Source organism: Drosophila sulfurigaster, chromosome 3, assembly GCF_023558435.1.
Source record: "Drosophila sulfurigaster albostrigata strain 15112-1811.04 chromosome 3, ASM2355843v2, whole genome shotgun sequence".
Lineage (NCBI taxonomy): Eukaryota > Metazoa > Arthropoda > Insecta > Diptera > Drosophilidae > Drosophila > Drosophila sulfurigaster.
In genome coordinates this window covers 27,713,856-27,732,842 of record NC_084883.1, presented here as the reverse complement: position 1 = coordinate 27,732,842, position 18,987 = coordinate 27,713,856, and the positions used below count along the sequence as shown (strand labels likewise).

General features: G+C 43.0%; 4 protein-coding genes across 5 annotated transcripts in view; 2 read left to right on the top strand and 2 right to left on the bottom strand.

Annotated features, from left to right (window-relative positions):
- The window catches only part of LOC133843423 (uncharacterized), a 58,674-nt gene extending 40,004 nt beyond the window's left edge, over positions 1-18,670 (top strand). Inside the window, exons 1-3 of one of the 2 annotated variants that reach the window (XM_062276953.1) lie at positions 17,886-18,024; positions 18,125-18,265; positions 18,339-18,670. In XM_062276953.1, the coding sequence (XP_062132937.1) occupies positions 18,133-18,265; positions 18,339-18,631 (426 nt within the window). In that variant the 5' untranslated portion in view covers positions 17,886-18,024; positions 18,125-18,132 and the 3' untranslated portion in view covers positions 18,632-18,670. Of the gene's footprint in view, positions 1-17,885; positions 18,025-18,124; positions 18,266-18,338 lie in introns of those variants that run through there. The other variant, XM_062276954.1, reaches the window with a different exon arrangement.
- On the top strand, positions 4,185-6,521 carry LOC133844301 (uncharacterized). Its single transcript, XM_062278218.1, has 3 exons — positions 4,185-4,509; positions 4,785-6,041; positions 6,217-6,521. Exons 1-3 carry the CDS (start codon positions 4,185-4,187, stop codon positions 6,282-6,284), a joined length of 1,650 nt encoding a protein of 549 aa, XP_062134202.1. The 3' UTR covers positions 6,285-6,521.
- Positions 6,456-9,482, bottom strand: LOC133841531 (UDP-glycosyltransferase UGT5). Its single transcript, XM_062274078.1, has 4 exons — positions 9,344-9,482; positions 8,067-8,325; positions 7,342-8,007; positions 6,456-7,281 (listed from the first exon to the last, which is right to left on the bottom strand). The coding sequence occupies exons 1-4, from the start codon at positions 9,344-9,346 to the stop codon at positions 6,611-6,613; spliced, it is 1,599 nt and encodes a 532-aa protein (XP_062130062.1). The 5' UTR covers positions 9,347-9,482; the 3' UTR covers positions 6,456-6,610.
- Positions 12,719-16,010, bottom strand: LOC133843420 (UDP-glycosyltransferase UGT5). The gene is made up of 6 exons (XM_062276949.1): positions 15,589-16,010; positions 15,370-15,528; positions 13,837-14,298; positions 13,559-13,766; positions 13,226-13,496; positions 12,719-13,165 (listed from the first exon to the last, which is right to left on the bottom strand). The coding sequence occupies exons 1-6, from the start codon at positions 15,692-15,694 to the stop codon at positions 12,776-12,778; spliced, it is 1,596 nt and encodes a 531-aa protein (XP_062132933.1). The 5' UTR covers positions 15,695-16,010; the 3' UTR covers positions 12,719-12,775.
- Positions 18,671-18,987: the final 317 nt, after the last annotated feature.

The window sequence follows — 18,987 nt, the reverse complement described above, 5'->3', positions numbered from 1 at the left end:
GCCAACTAGAAGCCCAGCGCAAAGCTTAAAAAGCACAGCGCAAAGCTCAAAAAGTGCAAAAAATATCTGCATACTTTCAGGAGCTGCTAATTAACATACGCAATAAGCTCCGCTGAAAGAGTGCAGCTGCAGTGGTGCAGTGCATAGAGGCGCGGACTCTTCAGCGATCCACGGTTCGAATCCACCAAGATCGGAAAAAGTCCAACACTTAATTTATTAAGTGGTCTGGCCGAAAAAGAGTGGGTCCGGCGATGCAGCGCACACCACCACCACCACCAGCAGCAGCAGCAGTTAACAGGAGGCCTAAGTTCCCGTGTGGCAGCAGCATAGAAGAAAATGCATGTCATAACCAAACGGGCGACAACAGGAGCAGGAGCGAGGAACCAGCAAGCAGCTCGTCGGCGGCGGTCGTTGTGTTGCCGGATCCCGATATGGCGGCCACACGTATTGTGCCTGTTGCTGGCCCAGCCAGCGAGAAGAGGTCGCTTAAAGACCTGTTGGAGCGCTTGGGCACGGAGCTAGACGGCCTTTCCGAGCAGTTTGCCTCGCAGAGGCACATCAACGAAAAGATGAGGAGCAAGTTGGCAAGAATGCAGAAATTGCATCGAGCCGCAACAGAGCTGTGTAAAGAGGCAAGCGTCACAGTCACCACAGACACAGCCACTGAAGGAGCATTGGATAAAGCGGCCCCAAGAGCAGTCGTGTCAGCGGCAATCGGCATCAAGCCGTCGGCAACGCCCAAGAGGCAGAGGGATACCGAGGCGGAGCCGAGGAAGACTCCACCCAAGCGAAATAAAACAGTAACTCACGCCGAGTGGACTACTGTGGAGTCGAAAAGCACGGGGAGGAAGAGGACCACTACCAAGCCACGCCCTGACGCACTGGTGGTCAGTGCAAAAGGAGAGATGAGCTATAGTGACGTGCTTTCTATGGTTACCAGACGGCAGGATGGGAAGCTGCAAAATGTCGCTGATAGCGTGATCACAGCTCGAAGAACTGCCAAGGGAGATCTTCTGTTGGAGCTCGGCGGCTCTGGGCTGGACAGTACTTCCAAACTGAAGGACGCAATCGAGAACGTGCTAGGGGATTGCGCAGAGGTGCGCAGCATTACCCAGCGAACTACAATTGCTATTCGTGACTTGGACGAACTCACGCGACAGGAGGAAGTGTTGGCAGCAGTGCATGCGCAAGCGGGCGTCCCTATCGATGTGTGCCAGCTGAAGAGCCTGAGAGCGGGATACGCAGGCACGCAGGTAGCAATTCTTCAGGTGCCACCACTATGGGCTCCAAAAATCCTTGAGTTGGGCAAACTCAAGGTTGGGTGGTCTCGCTGCAGAATTGTGGAGCAAGAGCAGAGGACGAGGTGTTTCAAATGCCTTGAGATCGGGCACATAGCCAGCAGATGCAAGAATCTCATTGACAGGAGTAACTGCTGTATAAGATGTGGAGTACCTGGTCACAAAGTGGCATCGTGCACCAACGCAGCGAATTGCTACATTTGCAGCGCAAATGGAGGCAAACAGCTAAACCACCAGGCAGGTAGTCGCAATTGTCCATTGGCAGCAAAGAGCGCAACGAAAGCACACTCATGCAATTAGTCCAGCTCAACCTAAATCACTGTGCAGCTGCGCATGACCTTCTTCAGCAAGCAGTGCGAGATGATAGCGCTGACGTAGCTATCCTAAGCGAACCGTACAGAGCGGTAACAGGCTCAGTCTGGGCAGCGGATACTACGGGTAAGGCAGCAATCTGGGTGTGCGGCAAATCACCGTTGCAGTTCGGACACGAGCATGCTGCACGTGGATTTGTGCGAGCAAAAATCGGCGGTACATGGGTCTATAGCGTGTATCTGGCCCCAGTCTGTCTCTGGAGGAGTACGGGCGCATTCTGGATGAACTCGCAGCAGATGCTATAGGCCGCTCCCCATTAATTGTCGGCGGCGACTTCAATGCATGGGCAATGGAATGGGGTAGTCCCTGCACAAATGCGAGAGGCTCGATTGTGACGGAAACGTTCCAAATGCTGGATCTAATCCTCCTGAACGAGGGCACGCAACAGACTTTTTGTAGAGCTGGCGTGGGGTCCATAGTCGACCTGACTTATGTGTGCAGCGCGCTGTCGCCTTCGGCACGTTGGCGCTTGAGCGACGGCTACACAGCTAGCGACCACCGTGCTATTCTGTGCGAAGTTGGCGGGCGGCGCCCCAGCAATACAGGTGACCCATCAAGATGGGTTAACTTCAACGCGGATAAGATGGACGTGCTGCGCTTCAGCGCTCGCATCCAGTGTATGGAAGCGGCAGGAAGCGCCGAGCAGATGGCTACGATAGCATTGCATGCGTTAGCGCAAGCATGCAAAGACTCGATGCCCCCCAGAAGATCTTCCACCCACCACCATCTGCCAGTGTACTGGTGGAATGAGGATATCGCCACTGCCAGGCGGGAATGCAACCGCGTGAGAAGATGCTACCAGCGATCGCGAGGCAGACCGTCCTACACATCATGGCAGCGCGAATACAAAGAGAGGCGGAAAGCTCTGAAACATGCCATCAAGGCGAGCAAACGCAAATGCTTCATCGAGCTTTGTGAGACTTTGGAGAGCGACCCATGGGGGAAGGCGTACCAACTGGTCACTAAAAGATCTCGGCACACAAAGCGTCTATGCCACCGGATGATGTGATGCACTGCGTTGTCCGTGAGCTGTTTCCGACTACAGCTGGTGAGACGGTGCGAAATCTTGATGTCGCCACATCCAATAACAGCGCGGCAATTGAGTTGGTTACCAGTGCCGAGATAAGTACTATCGCTGGAAGCATGAAGCTGGGAAAGGCGCCTGGGCCGGATGGCATTCCACTGAGAGCTCTTCGGCTCGCCTGTGCTCTGAGGCCGGAAATCTTCGTTGATATGTTCAACAGGTGTCTACAGGAGGCTGTCTTTCCAGATATCTGGAAATCGCAGAGACTGGTTCTGCTCCCTAAACCAGGCAAGAATCCGGGCGAACCTGCTGCATATCGGCCAATCTGCCTCATTGACAATGCGGGAAAAATGCTGGAGAAAATCGTATGCACCCGGCTGGAGCGCGCTATTGCCGCAGGAGGTGACCTATCGCCAAATCAATTTGGCTTTCGCAAGGCCAGATCGACAGTCGACGCAGCGACTAGAGTTGTGGAGATCGCCTCACACGCCATAGCGGGCAGCAGATGGAAGGGAGGAGCCAAGGAGTATTGCTTGATGGTCACGCTGGACATCAAGAATGCCTTTAACTCGGCTCGTTGGGACTGCATTCTCAAGGCTCTGGCAGCGTTCCAAGTGCCGAGATATCTTCTGGAAATCGTGCGTAGCTACCTATCCTGCAGGCGGCTTTTGTACGAGACAAGCGCTGGTACAGAGGAGTACGTCGTGACGGCAGGTGTCCCACAAGGCTCGGTCTTGGGCCCTCTTCTGTGGAATGCCATGTATGATGGCATCCTGAGACTAACCCTCCCCCCGGGCACGCACATGGTTGGCTTCGCAGACGACATCGCTGTCCTTGTCGTGAGGAAGGAGCTGATGCAGGCCGAGAGTGTGTGCAACCAAGCAATTGCGACCATCCAGCAGTGGCTTGGCTCAGTTGGGCTGGCACTTGCGCCGCATAAAACTGAAGCCGTGCTGATAAGCAGCAGAAAACATGTAGAGGTAGCGCAAATTTCGGTTGGCTGTACAACTATTTCGTCCAAAAGAGCGATCAAGTATCTGGGAGTTTGGATCGATACAAGGCTCAGCTTTCGAGAGCACCTGGAAGCGACGAGCAATAAAGCTGCAGGCATGAACCGACTACTGTCAAGGCTCATGGCGAATGTTGGAGGCCCAAAACAATTGCGACGATCGCTAATCGCGGGTGCCATGCGATCCATCGCACTGTTCGCGGCACCAGTATGGGTTCGAGCATTGGACACCAGAAGCTACTGCCAAGGGCTGGAGGCAGCGTTCAGGAAGAGTGCCATCCGCATCATTAGTGGATTCCGCACAATCTCTGAGGACGCAGCGTTCGTCATCGCTGGTGTACCTCCGTTTGTGGAAATGGCCAGAGAGCGAGCTGCTACCTATCGGCAGCTGCGATCCCGGCACCACAGCAACGCCGAAACGCGAACCGTTCGGACAGCAGGACGGCAAGAATGCCTAGAGAGGTGGCAGCGACGTTGGGATATGTCTCCAAAAGGCCGTTGGACGCATCGGCTTATCCCGAACATCGGGGAATGGACCAGCAGGAAGCACGGCCAAGTCAACTTCCACTTGACTCAGGTTCTAAGTGGCCATGGATGCTTCAGAAGCTATCTGCACCGATTTGGTCATGAAGCTTCTGGCAACTGCTCTGAGTGTGGAACACTGGAGGATGCTGAGCATACTATCTTCGCCTGCAAGCTATATGGATCACTACGCAACGACTTGGAAAGGGCACTGGGCGTATCGATTGCGGTGGGAAACTTGGTCCCGCTTATGCTGCAATCAGTGGACAACTGGGTTGCGATTTGTGAGTTTGTGTCAACTGTGATGCAGACCCAAAGAAGCATGGAGAGAGCCAGGAGAGAGTCGATGGAATAGGTGGCGCTATGTCTCTTGTGAAGCAATGCTTTACGGCCGTACCACAGGAGATCGCACTGCCCTTTACCCATCATAATTTATTTATATCATGTATCTCGTTATCATATTAACATTAGTAATAGTAGAGCAAAGTCGAAATAAAAAAAAAAAACACTCACACACGCAAATTACTCACATATTGTACACTCTATTCCACTCACTAAACAACACTTTGCACTGAAGAGCTGGTGACTTCCGCTGACATTGAGGATGGCAAAGTCGAGTTCGACAAGGCCACCGGTGCTAGCACCCAGTACAAGCTGATCGAGGGTGGCTACGAGGTGATCACCACCACGCCTCAGCCCAACGGTACGGTCAAGACCCAGGTGAGGACCTTCTGGGATCCCAAGCCCGTCAGCGCCGAGGATCTGGCCAAGGAGCAGGCCAACAAGAAGGAGATCAAGAAACGTCTGGGCAAGGAGATCCGCATCGATGAGCACACCACTATGTTGACCCGTGCCATCGAGGGTGGCTACGAGGAGGTGTACACCACCATTAATGACGATGGCACACGCAGCACTCGCACCAAGACCTTCTTCGACTCGGTGCCCACCGAGATCAATGAGAACACCAACACTCAGGTGAACAAGCTGAAGAAGAATGTGACCCGCAAGTCATCGGTGGACTCCACGGACTCCACTGAGTCGACATCGCGTCGTGTGGTGCAAAAGGTGCAGAAGAACATTGTGTCGAACACAAATGATCAGCAGTCGAACTATCGCGAGGACACCACCATCGAGGAGACTCGTCGCGTCAGCCAGAACATTGAGATCACCGAGAACAATCGCACCGTGCGCAAGAACTCGCTGCAGGAGCAAAGCATCAAGGCTGTCACCCAGAGCACCAGTGATGCTGGCAAGAAGAAGAAGAAGACCAAGTCTTCGGCACCTCCACCACCCGCTGACTTTGTGCAGAACGACACTACCACGGTGGCCTCGAAGCGTGTGCCCGGCGGTGTTGAGTACACCTACTCAACGGAACTGGAGTCGGGCAAGACCATCACCACCTCGAAGACCGTCTACGAGGAGGAAGAGGTTGAGCTCACCGAGGAGGAGATCAAGCAATACAAGAAGACCCTCAAGGATGCCGAGAAGCACAAGAATGTGACCAGCACCAAGAAACTCAAGTCCGAGTCGGGCACCAAGAAGGTTGTCCCCTCCGAGAATCCCGGTGATGTGACCACAGTCGAGACCATCAAGATTGAGGGTGGCACCGAGTATCACTACACCACTGTGACCGCCGAGGGCATCGTGAAGAAGGCCACAAAGACCGTCTTCGATCCTGTGCCCAGCACCAAGAACAATCCCGATGATACCGATGAGGAGGAGATCATTGAGGAGTACGAGGAGGAGATCATTGAGCCCGGAGAGAAGACGGTCAAGACCATTGAGACAGTGAAGCAGCTGCCCACCAAGTTCGAAGGTAGGAAATTATATACATATATATTAGAACTCAATTTTGAAATATATCAAGTGATAGATAAAGTTTGATGGGATGATGATTAAAAGGAAATGTTGAGAAGTGAAGTTAAGTTTAGAACGTATTCAAAAAATGTGTTGTTTAAAAATTCATATAAATAATTATTTTTTGTTTGCAGAGGAAGTGACCATCACCCATGAGAAGAAGGAGAAGAAGATCAAGAAGTCCATGGTGATCAGCCAGTAGAGGAGTCAACACACAACTCACTCACTCACACACACATCACATGCACACTCGCATATACACTCTCACAACAAGCTAGCTTTTGCCGCGTATCCTTTTGTTGGCAATTATGAATATCCCCTCAGCAGCTTTATCCTTGATTACGAGTATTTTGGAAATGATTAGAGACAAGTCTTTCGGTTTTGTAAAATGTTAACATAACAAATTATTTGTATTACATTGGAAATTATAAAAAAATAAGAAATTATTTATGATTGTTTCACAATTAACTTAATTCATAGTCTACAAATTTGTTTATCAATAAAAAACGTTTTGAGTTGAGATGTTCGTTAGTTGCGTTTCACCTTTGTCTTGGCACTTTTCACAGCCGATGATTTTCTCTTGCGACACAAGAGGCGGAGTCCAAGAATTGGCAACAGAATTGGAGCCAAAGCAAGGCCAATAATATCGAGAAGATAGAACTGATACCAGGGCAAGTCCAGTCCAGGTGAGACCAAGTGCGGTGCACCGCGATGTTCGATCACATAATCGATCCAGAACATGGCCTCATCCATGGCATCCAGCGGGCGATTGCGGAAGATCTTTGAGGCGCGCTTCATGTTATCCATGTACTTGGGATTCTCGAGCAGCTCGGTGAGCGAATGACGCAGCTCCTGCTCCGTCACGGTGCGATAGTCCACACCCAGCGCAAAGCCAGCTGCTTGGCCCTTCTTGATGTTCAGATACTGATCGGCATAGACGGGCATCCCGAGCACAGGCACGCCGTGATACACCGCCTCCTGGGTTCCAAAGAGACCGCCATGGGCGATGAAGACCTTGACGTTTGGATGGGCGAGAATATCATTCTGTGGCATCCAGCTTTTAACCATCACATTCGCAGGCAGATTGGGCAGCTTCTCATCCTCGAACTTCCAGAGAATGCGCTGCTTGAGGCTGCCGAACACATCGAGGAAGATCTTGAGCTTCTCGGGTGGCAAGTCTGCGCTGCGGACCTGAGAACCTGCCAAGGGAAGCCAACATTAATACAAGTTTTAATAAAGGGGTTTAATCTCAAGCTTACCCAGACTGAAGTAGATGACGCCGTGCTTGGACTCGTCTAGGAACTTTTGCATATCGGTAGGCAAAGCCTTGGGCTTCTGGATGTGCAGTCCACCCACCTGGATCATGTTGAAGGAGACGGGCCGAGGCGCCTCCAGCGGCATGTAGGTATTCAGTAGGAAGGCAGAGATGTTGCGTTCCAGTTGTTTGATGCTGGGCACCGAATCGAACTTGTGAGCAAAATGCTTTTGCAGCAACGCATCCTGTTGCGGATAGTGCCAGATAGTCCGAACGATATCCTCCAAGGCACAAGTATAAACGCTGTCAATGCGCTCCAGCAGTGTCATGTGAGGCGTGTACGGTTTCCATCCATGTGGCACATGCGACCAGGGTGTCATAACGCCCACCAATGGGCTCAGGTAGTTGGCAAAGCCAAAGGTCGCGATGGTGACGATGGGAATCTGATACAGATGTCCCAAGAACAACGCTCCCTCGTTGAAGAACTGCTCGGCCAGCAGCAGATCGTATTTGCCCACTTTGTCCTTGGCATCAATCAGATTCAGCACCTCGGGCTGCTCGAAGGCAAACTCGGTGCTCTCCAGGCCCATGACGTAGCACATGCGTATGAAGGTGAGCGTGGAGACATTTGTCATCGCCAGCACACTCTTCGCCTGGGTCATCTTTAGCACTGCAAGTAGGAATGAGTTTAACAACGTGTTGAAGTCACCTTTCATATGCTGCACTTACGTGTGGGCCAAAAGTCGTACTGCGGTATCAGTATCTCCTTGTAGTTATCGCCTAAGTTCTCCTTGGCCAGCGAGAAGGGCGTCAAGAATGTCACCTCGTGTCCCCGCTTCACCAGCTCCCGCACCATGGCATTGGTCATCATGAAGTGACTCTTGCCCGGAAAGAAGAAGGCGGCCAAGATCCTTGAGCCCGCTGCCAACTCCAAGTGCTGCAGGGCCACAAGGCCGAGCAGCAACACTTTCCACGCGCTTTTCAGTTGCTGTAGGTCGAAGAGAAGTAGACAAGTGTTATTTTGCTTTGTTTATCGCACAGTCTGCGCCTTGTCTTATCATTATGTGACTGCTGCCGTATTTATGACGTTCTTAACATCTGTTTGGTCTAATGATTATTTTACCTTATCTTTGTAGCACTTTGTGACAATTTTTCTTATCATCTACATAGGATCTAATTATACCTTTACTTGAGGTCTTTTGTGTTACCAAGTACTAGCTTGGCAATTAATACTTTCGGGTTTTAGGTGCTGGATTTATTTTGAATTATTCAAATATTATACAGGTTTATAAAAAATGCTTGAAAGGGCACGTTTGAAATTATCTATGAAATAAAGATCAAGGCGTTTGAAATTCGTGATAACAACAAGCGGAAGATTAATTCCCTCATACATTTTTTGAACATGAAATGAGATTGTAAAATAATAATAAGATTGATGCAATCATCATGACCCAGCAAACCCTTGCCAATGTTATGATACAGCAAATCTACAAGTCTATCGGACTTGTCGTCATTATTGTATACTATATATACGTCACAAAAATAGCCCTATATTTATATTGACACATATTCCCATCTTGGTGTTTTGACTTTATCAACAACCTCTCAAAGATAATATTATTATTATTATTTTTATTTATTAAGCATTGTCTAAGTGGAAGGTCAACGACCTTAGAGCACTTGTTACTATGACTGCCGAAATTTCTCTTCGGTGATCCGGCAACAAACACACACTCGCACACACACACTCACATACTTAATTTATAACGAAGTTTTCAGAGCTTGGTACGAGTATCTGCAAAGATTCCACTTGTTTTTTTTATAGCTATTTTGTGACAATTAACAAATGAGCCACAAAACAGGTTAACGCTCTGTCTATGCTACTATCTTAAGTTTTGTTATTTTGGTCTAGACAAACGACTTTTGTTTCAAGTGTTGCACAGTGTAGAGTGCACTTCATGTTTTAATTGATTAAATTTTATTATATCACTTTTCATTAAACGCACCATTTTGAGGGTCACACACTATTCGCAGCTCGTCGGCACTTTTTCCGCAGTCAGAGCAATCGACTGTTCTATGTCGCGATCGGCAGACGACTGAAACGAACCCGACATCGGACACTTTAATTTATTCGTACTTATCAGCGAAAAGCTTATTGTGAAATTCGGTTGGCGTATTCTGTAAATATTCCCTACAACTATTACATATTTTTCAGATATATCAAAATATCAATTGTATCAACTTGATAAGAATTGAATAATTTAGTTTGTGGCCCATGTATTAGCATGTTTTTTTTTAGCATCTTCAGAAAGCCCTTTAATAATATTCTTCACTTAAGATTTTTCTAGAATCTAAAGAAACAATCCAATTTGAAGTTATCAATAGTTTGTAATCGAAATATATTTAGCTTTTTTAGTAGATTGACATGAAAATATGAAAACATGTAAAAGTAGATTATGAAATTTTGATCACTGCATTAAGACATATTCCAATAACAATACCAAAAAATATTAGTATATAATATTCAAATTCTTTATCATGTTCCAATACGTTTGCAAGTTAGCTAACAGAGTAATTTAAAAAGCTATTCAAGAAACAACCTTAATCAAGTTAATCAATCTAATCTACAATAAATTCGCACATAGTATATTTCATTGCAGCATGCAAATCTATTAGACCAATTTAATCTCATTCATTCTCATGTACTCGTAACAATCTTTTACAGGGTAGCTACACATCGACTACTTTACATCGCTTTGCCTTTTGTTTTGCTTATTCGTGTTGAGTATTTTATTGATGACTTGTTAGTTTTACACTGCACATTGGGATGAAATGCCTTTATTTTGGCCATAACCGTAATTTTAAAGCTAGAAACTTGAAACTTGGAGAATTTGCTGCTTATATTATTTGTGAATTTCGGATTTTTTTATTTTTTATTTTTTATTTTTTTTTTTTTTAGTTTTTATTTTTTATTTTTTTTTGTTTTTAATCACCTCTAAATCATTTTCCGGAAAATCATTTGGAATTACCCAGTCAAAAGAGGCCTTGACATTGCGATTTGAATCCAGCCAAATTTTTAGTTAGTCACCCCGACGAAGAGAAACCTTGCTTGTATCTATTGAAATATTTAACCCCCCCGCAAATTCCCGCAAATTAATTAAATGCTACCTGAATATACAGTAGATCACAGCTTATTTCAACCACCACCAACCGACAACTTTGAGTTAGTGTACTGGCCAAACTAAAAGAGGTATTAACTTTATTTAAACGCAGGATTTTAGTTTAATGTTTTAAAATACAAGATATTTTTTCATTTATCCTCTAATTTTTTGTTTACTATATAAAATTATTGAAAAACAAAAAAATGCCAAAAAAAAGTACCACAGCTTATTTCAACCAGCAACTTTGCAGCTGTGCGAAGATCAGTTTCCTAGGAAAATAACTGGTGTTTATGGATTTATTGCTTTGTGTATAGTATTTTCAATATATAGAAGTTAGATTTTCGACATTTTAAGCTTTAAATTTCGAAATACACGCGTATTTTACAAAATGGGTCCGTGAACCACAATTGAGAAGGAAAATGACGTCATAGCTCCTTTAAAGAATGGATTTTCCCGTCCAAAAATTTATGAAATGCTGCATCTGAGTGTTTCGACTGTGCAAAGAATCATTTCATTGCTTTTTTCGCGAAAGTATAGTGCATGAGAAGGGCAAAAATGTACCCAATGCATTTTTTAAGGAGACCGACGCGCGTTATATTGTCCGGAAAATCGGGAAAATCCAAAATTTTCGCCACCAAAATTTGCCAGTGTTATAGAGGAGGAATTGAGTAAGGCGTGCCACCCAGAATCAATTCGAGAGTACTTCGGGAAAGTGACTTTAATGACAGTACAAGGAGCAAGAAACCGTTTATAAGGCTCGCGAATCAAAAGGCTCTTTTGAAATTTGTCAAGGAGCATGTGGGAAAGGATAAAACTTTTGGAACTTAATCATATTTGTGGACGAGTCCAAAATCAACATTTTGGCTTGATTGAGCTCCATATGTCGGTCAGAATCCAAATTCCGGGCGTCAAAACATAAATTTAAAGCCTACAGTCACGCATTACGGTGGTAGCGTCGTGGTTTGGGCCTGTATGTCCACAGCCGTAGTCGGAAAACTCAATTTTATTGACGCGACCATTGACTAGACTCAATACCTAGAGGTACTGAATGTCAATTTGGTCCAAAGTGCAGATAAACTGGGCATTAAGGATGATTTCCGCTTCTACCGAGACAATGACCCTAGGTTTAAGGCAGGAATTGGGCAAGATTGGCTAATGTGCAACTATCGTCATGTCATGAAACCATCAGCTCAGTAACCTGACATAAATGTTGTAAAAAAATTTTGGGCCATTTTGGACCAGAACATCGGAAAAAGGCCAATTTCCAACAAATCTAACCTTAAAACGGCTTTAGCGGAAGAATGGGACAAAATTAGCCCCTATATCACAAAAAAATTGGTGGAATCTATTCCAAACTGTCTGGAAGGAGCTATTAACCAAGAAGGAGGTCATACGAAATTCTAAATACACAGTTTAACATATTTATATTTAGTTATTTTCAGCTGGTTGAAATAAGCTGTGGTACTTTTTTTTGGCATTTTTTTGTTTTTCAATAATTTTATATAGTAAACAAAAAATTAGAGGATAAATGAAAAAGTATCTTGTATGTTAAAACATTAAACTAAAATCCTGCGTTTAAATAAAGTTAATACCTCTTTTAGTTTGGCCAGTACACTAACTCAAAGTTGTCGGTTGGTGGTGGTTGAAATAAGCTGTGATCTACTGTACACATAATAACTCATACTACCACATAAGTTGTTATTTGTTGTCTGTTGTTTTTTGCTAGATATGCTCCACGAAACACAAATATTTTAAGGTTAGAACCAACAAAACTAATGCTTACGTATTTCATTAAAAACATGACAACACAAAAACAAATATAATTAAAAACTTATACAAATATTTTCTACATACCATGAAGAACATTTTCCAATTTAAGGTATTTTAATAAGTCAAACTGTTTAAAAATACGACAACGCCAAAATTAAGAAATTTTACTAGTCAGCAAGCTTGCACGCACAACGTGGCAAGAACAGCTGACTTTAAACAGCTGGTGCAAGACGAAGGCTGCGCAATAAAATTCAAAAAAAATATTTTCGATGTCTAGGGACATTTCTAAGCTTGAAATAATTGCAACATTATTGATATATTAACATGAACTTTTTAGGTTTTTGCCAAAATAAAGGCATTTCATCCCAATGTGCACTGTTGGGAATCGGTGATACAATCGCTCTACCGGCACGCCTCGTGCTGCCAGCTAAATATTTTTCAAACTAGTCGTCAATTCTGGGTGGAAATTATATGTGATTGCAATTTGTAAAATTTTAAATGTCAATGTTAATTTGCTTTTTCCTTTTGTTGGTTTTGTTTGTGACTTCTAAGCAAACGTAGTGCAAAGCTGATCAGCAGGAAAACTCCAACGATCGTGGCTGCTACAAAGGCAATCACATCCAGCAAATAGAATTGATACCAAGTGAGATCCAGTCCAGCTGAACGCATATGTGGAGCACCCTTATGGCGAATGACATATTCGATCCAATAAACCGCATTTTTACGCGGCTCCAGCGGACGATCGCGAAAGATGCGCGAAACCCGCTGAATATTCTCCTTGTAGGTGACGTTGTGGATGAGCTGAAGCAGCGAGTGAGTGAGCAGTTGCTCAGTGATGGACTGAAAGTGCAGACTAATAGCGTAGCCACCCAGCACAGCCTTGTTCATGTTGAGATGCTGAGAGAGAGAGTAAAGATAGCTTTAAATTTAATACCTTCAATAAATACCCTGCAATACCTGATCGCAGTAGAAGGGTATGCCCAGCATGGGCACCGCATAGTGCACACCCTCTTGGGTGCCAAAGAGACCGCCGTGTGTGATGAATACTTTGACATTGGGATGCGCCAGAATATCCGCCTGTGGCAGCCACTTGCGGATCATGATGTTCGCCGGCAGCTGACCAATTGATTCGTCCTCGAATTTCCATAGAACACGCTGCTTCAGGGAGCCAAAGACCTTGAGGAATAGCCGCAGCATCTCGGGTGGCATTTCTTTGCTCTGCACATTGCTGCCTGCAAGAGGAAAGCAGCAGCATTTAGAGCAATGAAGGAGGAAATTTACTCCTCACACTTGCCGAGACTGAAGAAGATGGCGCCATCTGTGGCCCCGTCGAGGAAGCTTTGCATATCCCTGGGCAACTGCTTGGGGGGATAGATATGCATGCCGCCCACTGGCACCATCGAATCGACGGTGGGACGTGACGTTGTCAGCGGTGCGTGACTGTTCAACAGCATCACCGAGATTTGCGTCTCCATGTGCCTGACCTTTGGCACCTCAGCTGCAATTGGAACGCACGACAACTGATTCACTTAGCTCGACATCGTTCATTTGTACTTGCATCCACTCACCCAGTACTGTGTTGAAATACTTTGTTGCTATTGCATCCATTTTGGGGAAATAGTTAAGCAGGCGATCAAAGTCCTCGTACAGCGATACGTAAGTATTCCGCAGTCGCTCCATAAAAGACATGCGATCGGTGAAGGGCATAAAACCATGAGGCACAAAGGACCACGGCGAGATCAGTCCCATCATCTGACTCATGTGATTCTCGTAGCCCAGCGTACTGGTTGTCACTATGGGTATGTTGTACTTGTATGATAAAGCGAGAAAAGCCTCCTGATAGAACTGCTCGGCCAGCAGCAGATCGAAGACTCCTTCCGTCTCCTTGGCGTGGATGAGCTGCTGCACCTTGGGCTGCTTCAGTGCATGCTCCGTGGTCTTGAGTCCAATAATCTCCAGCATTTTGAGAAAATCGTAGTTGGTCATTTGTGTGAGATCAAATAAATGCTCGACGCCAAAGTTGAGCTTCACTGGGGAATGGAAAAGCAGGAGATAAGACAAGAAGAAACATTCAATCAAATTTTAGAAAAATAAGTTTTCTTTTAAATGATGAGCTTAACTGAGACATGGAAATGCAGGAGATAAGATAAGAAGAAACATTTACTAAAATTCGAATTTCTAGAAAAATAATTTTTTATAAAAAAAAAAAAAAAATAAGTTTAGTAGTTCATATAGTCATATACATATATTTTTATATATGCATAGGTCTAATATAGATTTAAATAATAATAAATTGTGATTTTTGTATAAAATAATTTAAAAATATTTAATTTGATTTAATAAGCTTAAATTATTGTAACATTCTTAATAACTAGTGTCATAATTAATAAATTTTAGCTTGTGGCACTAAGGCAACTATAAATAAAATTAATAAAAAAATAAATGTGCTCAACTTGGAGATACGTGCAATACAGCATTTTAAGATAGCTGCGAGTTAACATTAATGAATTTAAATATGAGTCAAGTAATTGAATTATTTGTAGAGATTTAGAGATTATAAAATTCCTTCGTCATAACGTCAACGTAATCATTATAATATATTAATATGCACAAAAAATAATATAACATTCTTTAACTATTTATATATACCTTTTTGGCAAATATCTTTTTTTGTTAACTCTTTACATTCAGTACAATTACTGGTTTAATGAGGGTAAAATTACTTATTATATTAGAAGTTTATTAAAATGCTAGTCTAAAATTAAAATTGTATATTTTTATGAACCGTACTAGTAACGCGCCATGGTGTTTTTTATTAAGTTGCGAGTAACTTTAATATATGTATTTTTGGTAATTTCTTGAAAACTTCAGTGTATGCCAAATACTATTCTCACAAATACTATTATTATAAGTTATAATATTATTAGTTAATAATAATTAGTGGAAAGCAAACTATAAGCAAATTAGCCGCGAATAAATACGAAATTATAACAATCAACGCTAGATGTTTGTGTAATTTAATTATTACACCTTTTAATACCGCAAGTAGAATATATAAATAGTAATAAATGACATTTTGCACTGTCACATTTGTTGCTTACCGTCATGCCAGAAATCGTAGACTGGTTCTATGAGCAATTCCGTGTAGTTGCTGCCGAGGCGTTGTGACTCAAGGGAAAATGCTGCAATCATTGTCACTTGATGGCCATTCTCGATGAGTTCTCTTATCAGCGCCGTGTGCATCATGTAGTGACTCTTGCCTGTCCATCGACACGATGTTAATATTGTAATAGCAATGTAGTACAGTGAACACTCATTACCTGGAAATGCATAGACAGCAAGTATTTTGGCGCTGCTCACAAGTTTGATTTCGCTCAGTGCTGACAGCAGGCAGCACACAAAAGTTAGACTCAATCTAAATTTCATTGCGAATCTGTGAGTTCAGTTTGATTAACTGTTCAATATTCGCTCAGTCTCAAGTCGACAGTTGAGCAAACAACTGGAAAAACAAATAGTTTTCAACAACTAGATTGAACCTGAAAGTTGTGGCAAATGCGCAGTTTGTTTTTTGCATGTAGAATTAAGAATTCACAATGAATTGTCGAAAATCAAGTTGACTTTATAACTAATTTCACTGTAATTATCTGCACGAATATTCAAACTTCAACTTTTGTGTTTCCCTTGCCGGGTTAGCTGACTGTTTAATTTGCCTGTCTGTATCTTACAGCCTCCAAACGCAGACTGAACTCGGCTTGCGTTTTGTTCTGATGATATTTGCGTTGAGCGTGAGAATTGAGTGCAAAATGGAGAAGAGATTTGCCATTTTCACTCGTAATCATATTCAGAGAACAACTTGTCACAATTATAGATACACAAACATTTCTTGACTCTCTCAAGTTAAGCTGCATCTGATTAGTCAGATTAGCGGTCAGCCGGTTTTTTATTTACTTTTGTAAAAGATAAAATATCCAAATGAATTGGATTTTGAGTTTAGTAATCATAAAGAGAGAGGCAGAAGATAGTAATTATACCCGTTACCCATAGAGTAGATGGTGTTGAGCCACTAAGCATTTTTAGTAGCTTTATTTTTGGACGAATATTGTTTCAAATTATTTGTTTATTGATGTGGTACATATGAACATATATGTAACCATTTAATATTTTTTTGCTGTGACTGGAGCAAGTGTCCAGCTTCGCCACCGACACGATTTTCAAGAGATAACAATTCAAAAGTAAAAAGGCAATTAGCCGATCGAACTGCAAGCGATCGCTAACAGAGAGCATGAAGCTATCTAATTTTCCGTCGGCGTTTTTACGTTATTCTTACAGACGCGTGCCACCATCAGATTCATACAGGAGTACACATGTGTAAACAAACATTTAAATGCAATGATTTTAGTTGTAAATGTACACTGTAATCAAACTTAAACAAATTAAAATGGCTTGGCTGTCCACTAAAAATCCTGTTTTTTAATTCATCTCAATTATGAAATCAATAAATAATCTTGAAATTCGTTTGAATTTGAATTCATCGCGGGTATTAGGACGCTGTTAACGTGCGTTCTGCTCGCTGTTAACTTAACAGACCTGTTGCAATATGTCAGACGGTCAACAACAGCCGCCGGAGTCTGATCAGAAAATATACTAATGTACCATTGAAAGCAGTGCTGCCAACTTTACCAGGAAAAAAGCTGTTTTTAACGGGAATAATGGAGAAAAAAGCTTAAAAAATGATTAAAAAATCCAATAAAAAGCCAAAATCAAATGTATCAAAAAAGCGAAAAAAATATCAAAAAATAACAATTTATTAAGTTAATTATGTTTGAAAGATTTCCATAATTTAGACCACTGTAGTAGTGGTCTTCCAATAGTTGCAATATACTCTCTGCAGGTCTGCGTCATCTCTGCGAATCCATGACTTGAACTCATCACTTTTAAGCCAGACATCGGTGCATTTGTTTATATTCTTTCGGCATTTCAAAACATGCTAAAAATTTACGTGCACTTTTTATATGGAGATCGAAGCACAAAGTGAGTGATGACCTTAGCGTTTACCGAGAAAAATAATCAATACGCCACCAAATTATTTGGTTTGTTTGTCAGTGACTATCGTAAAGCTGCCTTTTTCATATTTTGGGAGAAAGCCAACTGAATTTCCGGAATTCACGCTTTTCACAATTCCCGCAATTCACAAATTTTTCCCGCATATAGCTTTCAAAAAAAGCCAGTTTTGTCGGGAAAAAATCCAAATTGGCAACACTGATCGGCATTGCAAAAACAATTTTTCACTTTCGTTTTCTTATCTCTATTTTTCATCTGCATTTGAGCAAGGTAACAGGACTTGCATGTGGTTGTTGTTGGGTCATAAAATTTCATGAACATTTTGTTGTTGCTTTGGCGGCGCGCATCCACTTGAAAAAATTGTATTATGCTTTAGGTTATTGCATTGTCGTCGCGTTATTTGACAAGTTACTCGAACAACTATTGATGTTGATAAAGTAATAAACTATGTACAAAGTTAAAAATATCATCCATATTCATGTGCATAAATTTTATATTTTTATTGTTATTTTGTAATTGTCTTTATTATAAAAATGTGTCTCCCTAATTTTTTCAGTGTATCCATTGAAATAAAAAAAAAAATTTCTCTACTAGTGTTGGTGTTTTCTTTTGAATGTATTGAAATTTGCTCTGTCGTAAACAGCGTTTGGGCATCCCTGTTCTCAAAGACTACAAAATCACAACACATTCACGAGGTAAGCATAAAAATACGACAACGCAAGTAGTTTGCAATTGGTTAATTAATTAATTAAATAACGGAACATTAACATTATTAACATTACATTATAATTGCAGGAATAAAAATGAACATTGACAGGCTGATCAGCGAAGTCGAGCAGCGTCCCGCTCTGTGGGATGCCACCCATCCGGAGCACGCTGACCAAGGGGCGATAAGGCGCGAATGGCTCGGCGTGGCCGAAGCAATGAATGCTAATGGTAAGATATTACCAACAAAATAAAAACTATCAAATCAACTGCAACTCCTTCGCTCTCTCTATCTTTTGTACAGTGGGGCTGTGTCGGCGCAAGTGGCAGAGCTTGCGCCGCAGCTATCTGAGGTGCGTTAGCTTACGCATCCCGTGGATCCACGCCGAAGCGATGCGATTTCTAGGCAACGGCAACGACGAGAACGATGAGGAGATCGACGACAACTACTTCTTCGTCATTAGTTTGTTGACGACGATGAGGAGGATGACGCCATTGCTAAATATCGAATTTCGCACCATGGTGATGGATGGTTTGCGCTGTATGATGACCAAAATGCAACAGGAGCAACAGGAGCCATCCAGCACCACACTTTAAAATAAACAAAAAAAATTCCATACATTTAATATATAAATATAAATATACCGTATGGCGAAAATACAAATTATGAATTATACCGCACTGCAATTCGTTCATTGAACATGGATAGCTTGTATCTCACAGTCGAGCACACATGACTCCAGCTTTCTTACTCGCTTTGAATAGCGAACTATTTATGGCAATTCCAGCTTAGATATTCAGCATTTAATATAATTTATTTCCTCGCTACTGAAAACTGTTTGATTGCCAATTAAATTTGGCACGCTGCAAAGAACATTTCTGTCGATTATGAAATATATTTGAATATTCACTTCCTTTTATTTCGCTTTACTCGTGCACTTTGACCACCAAGT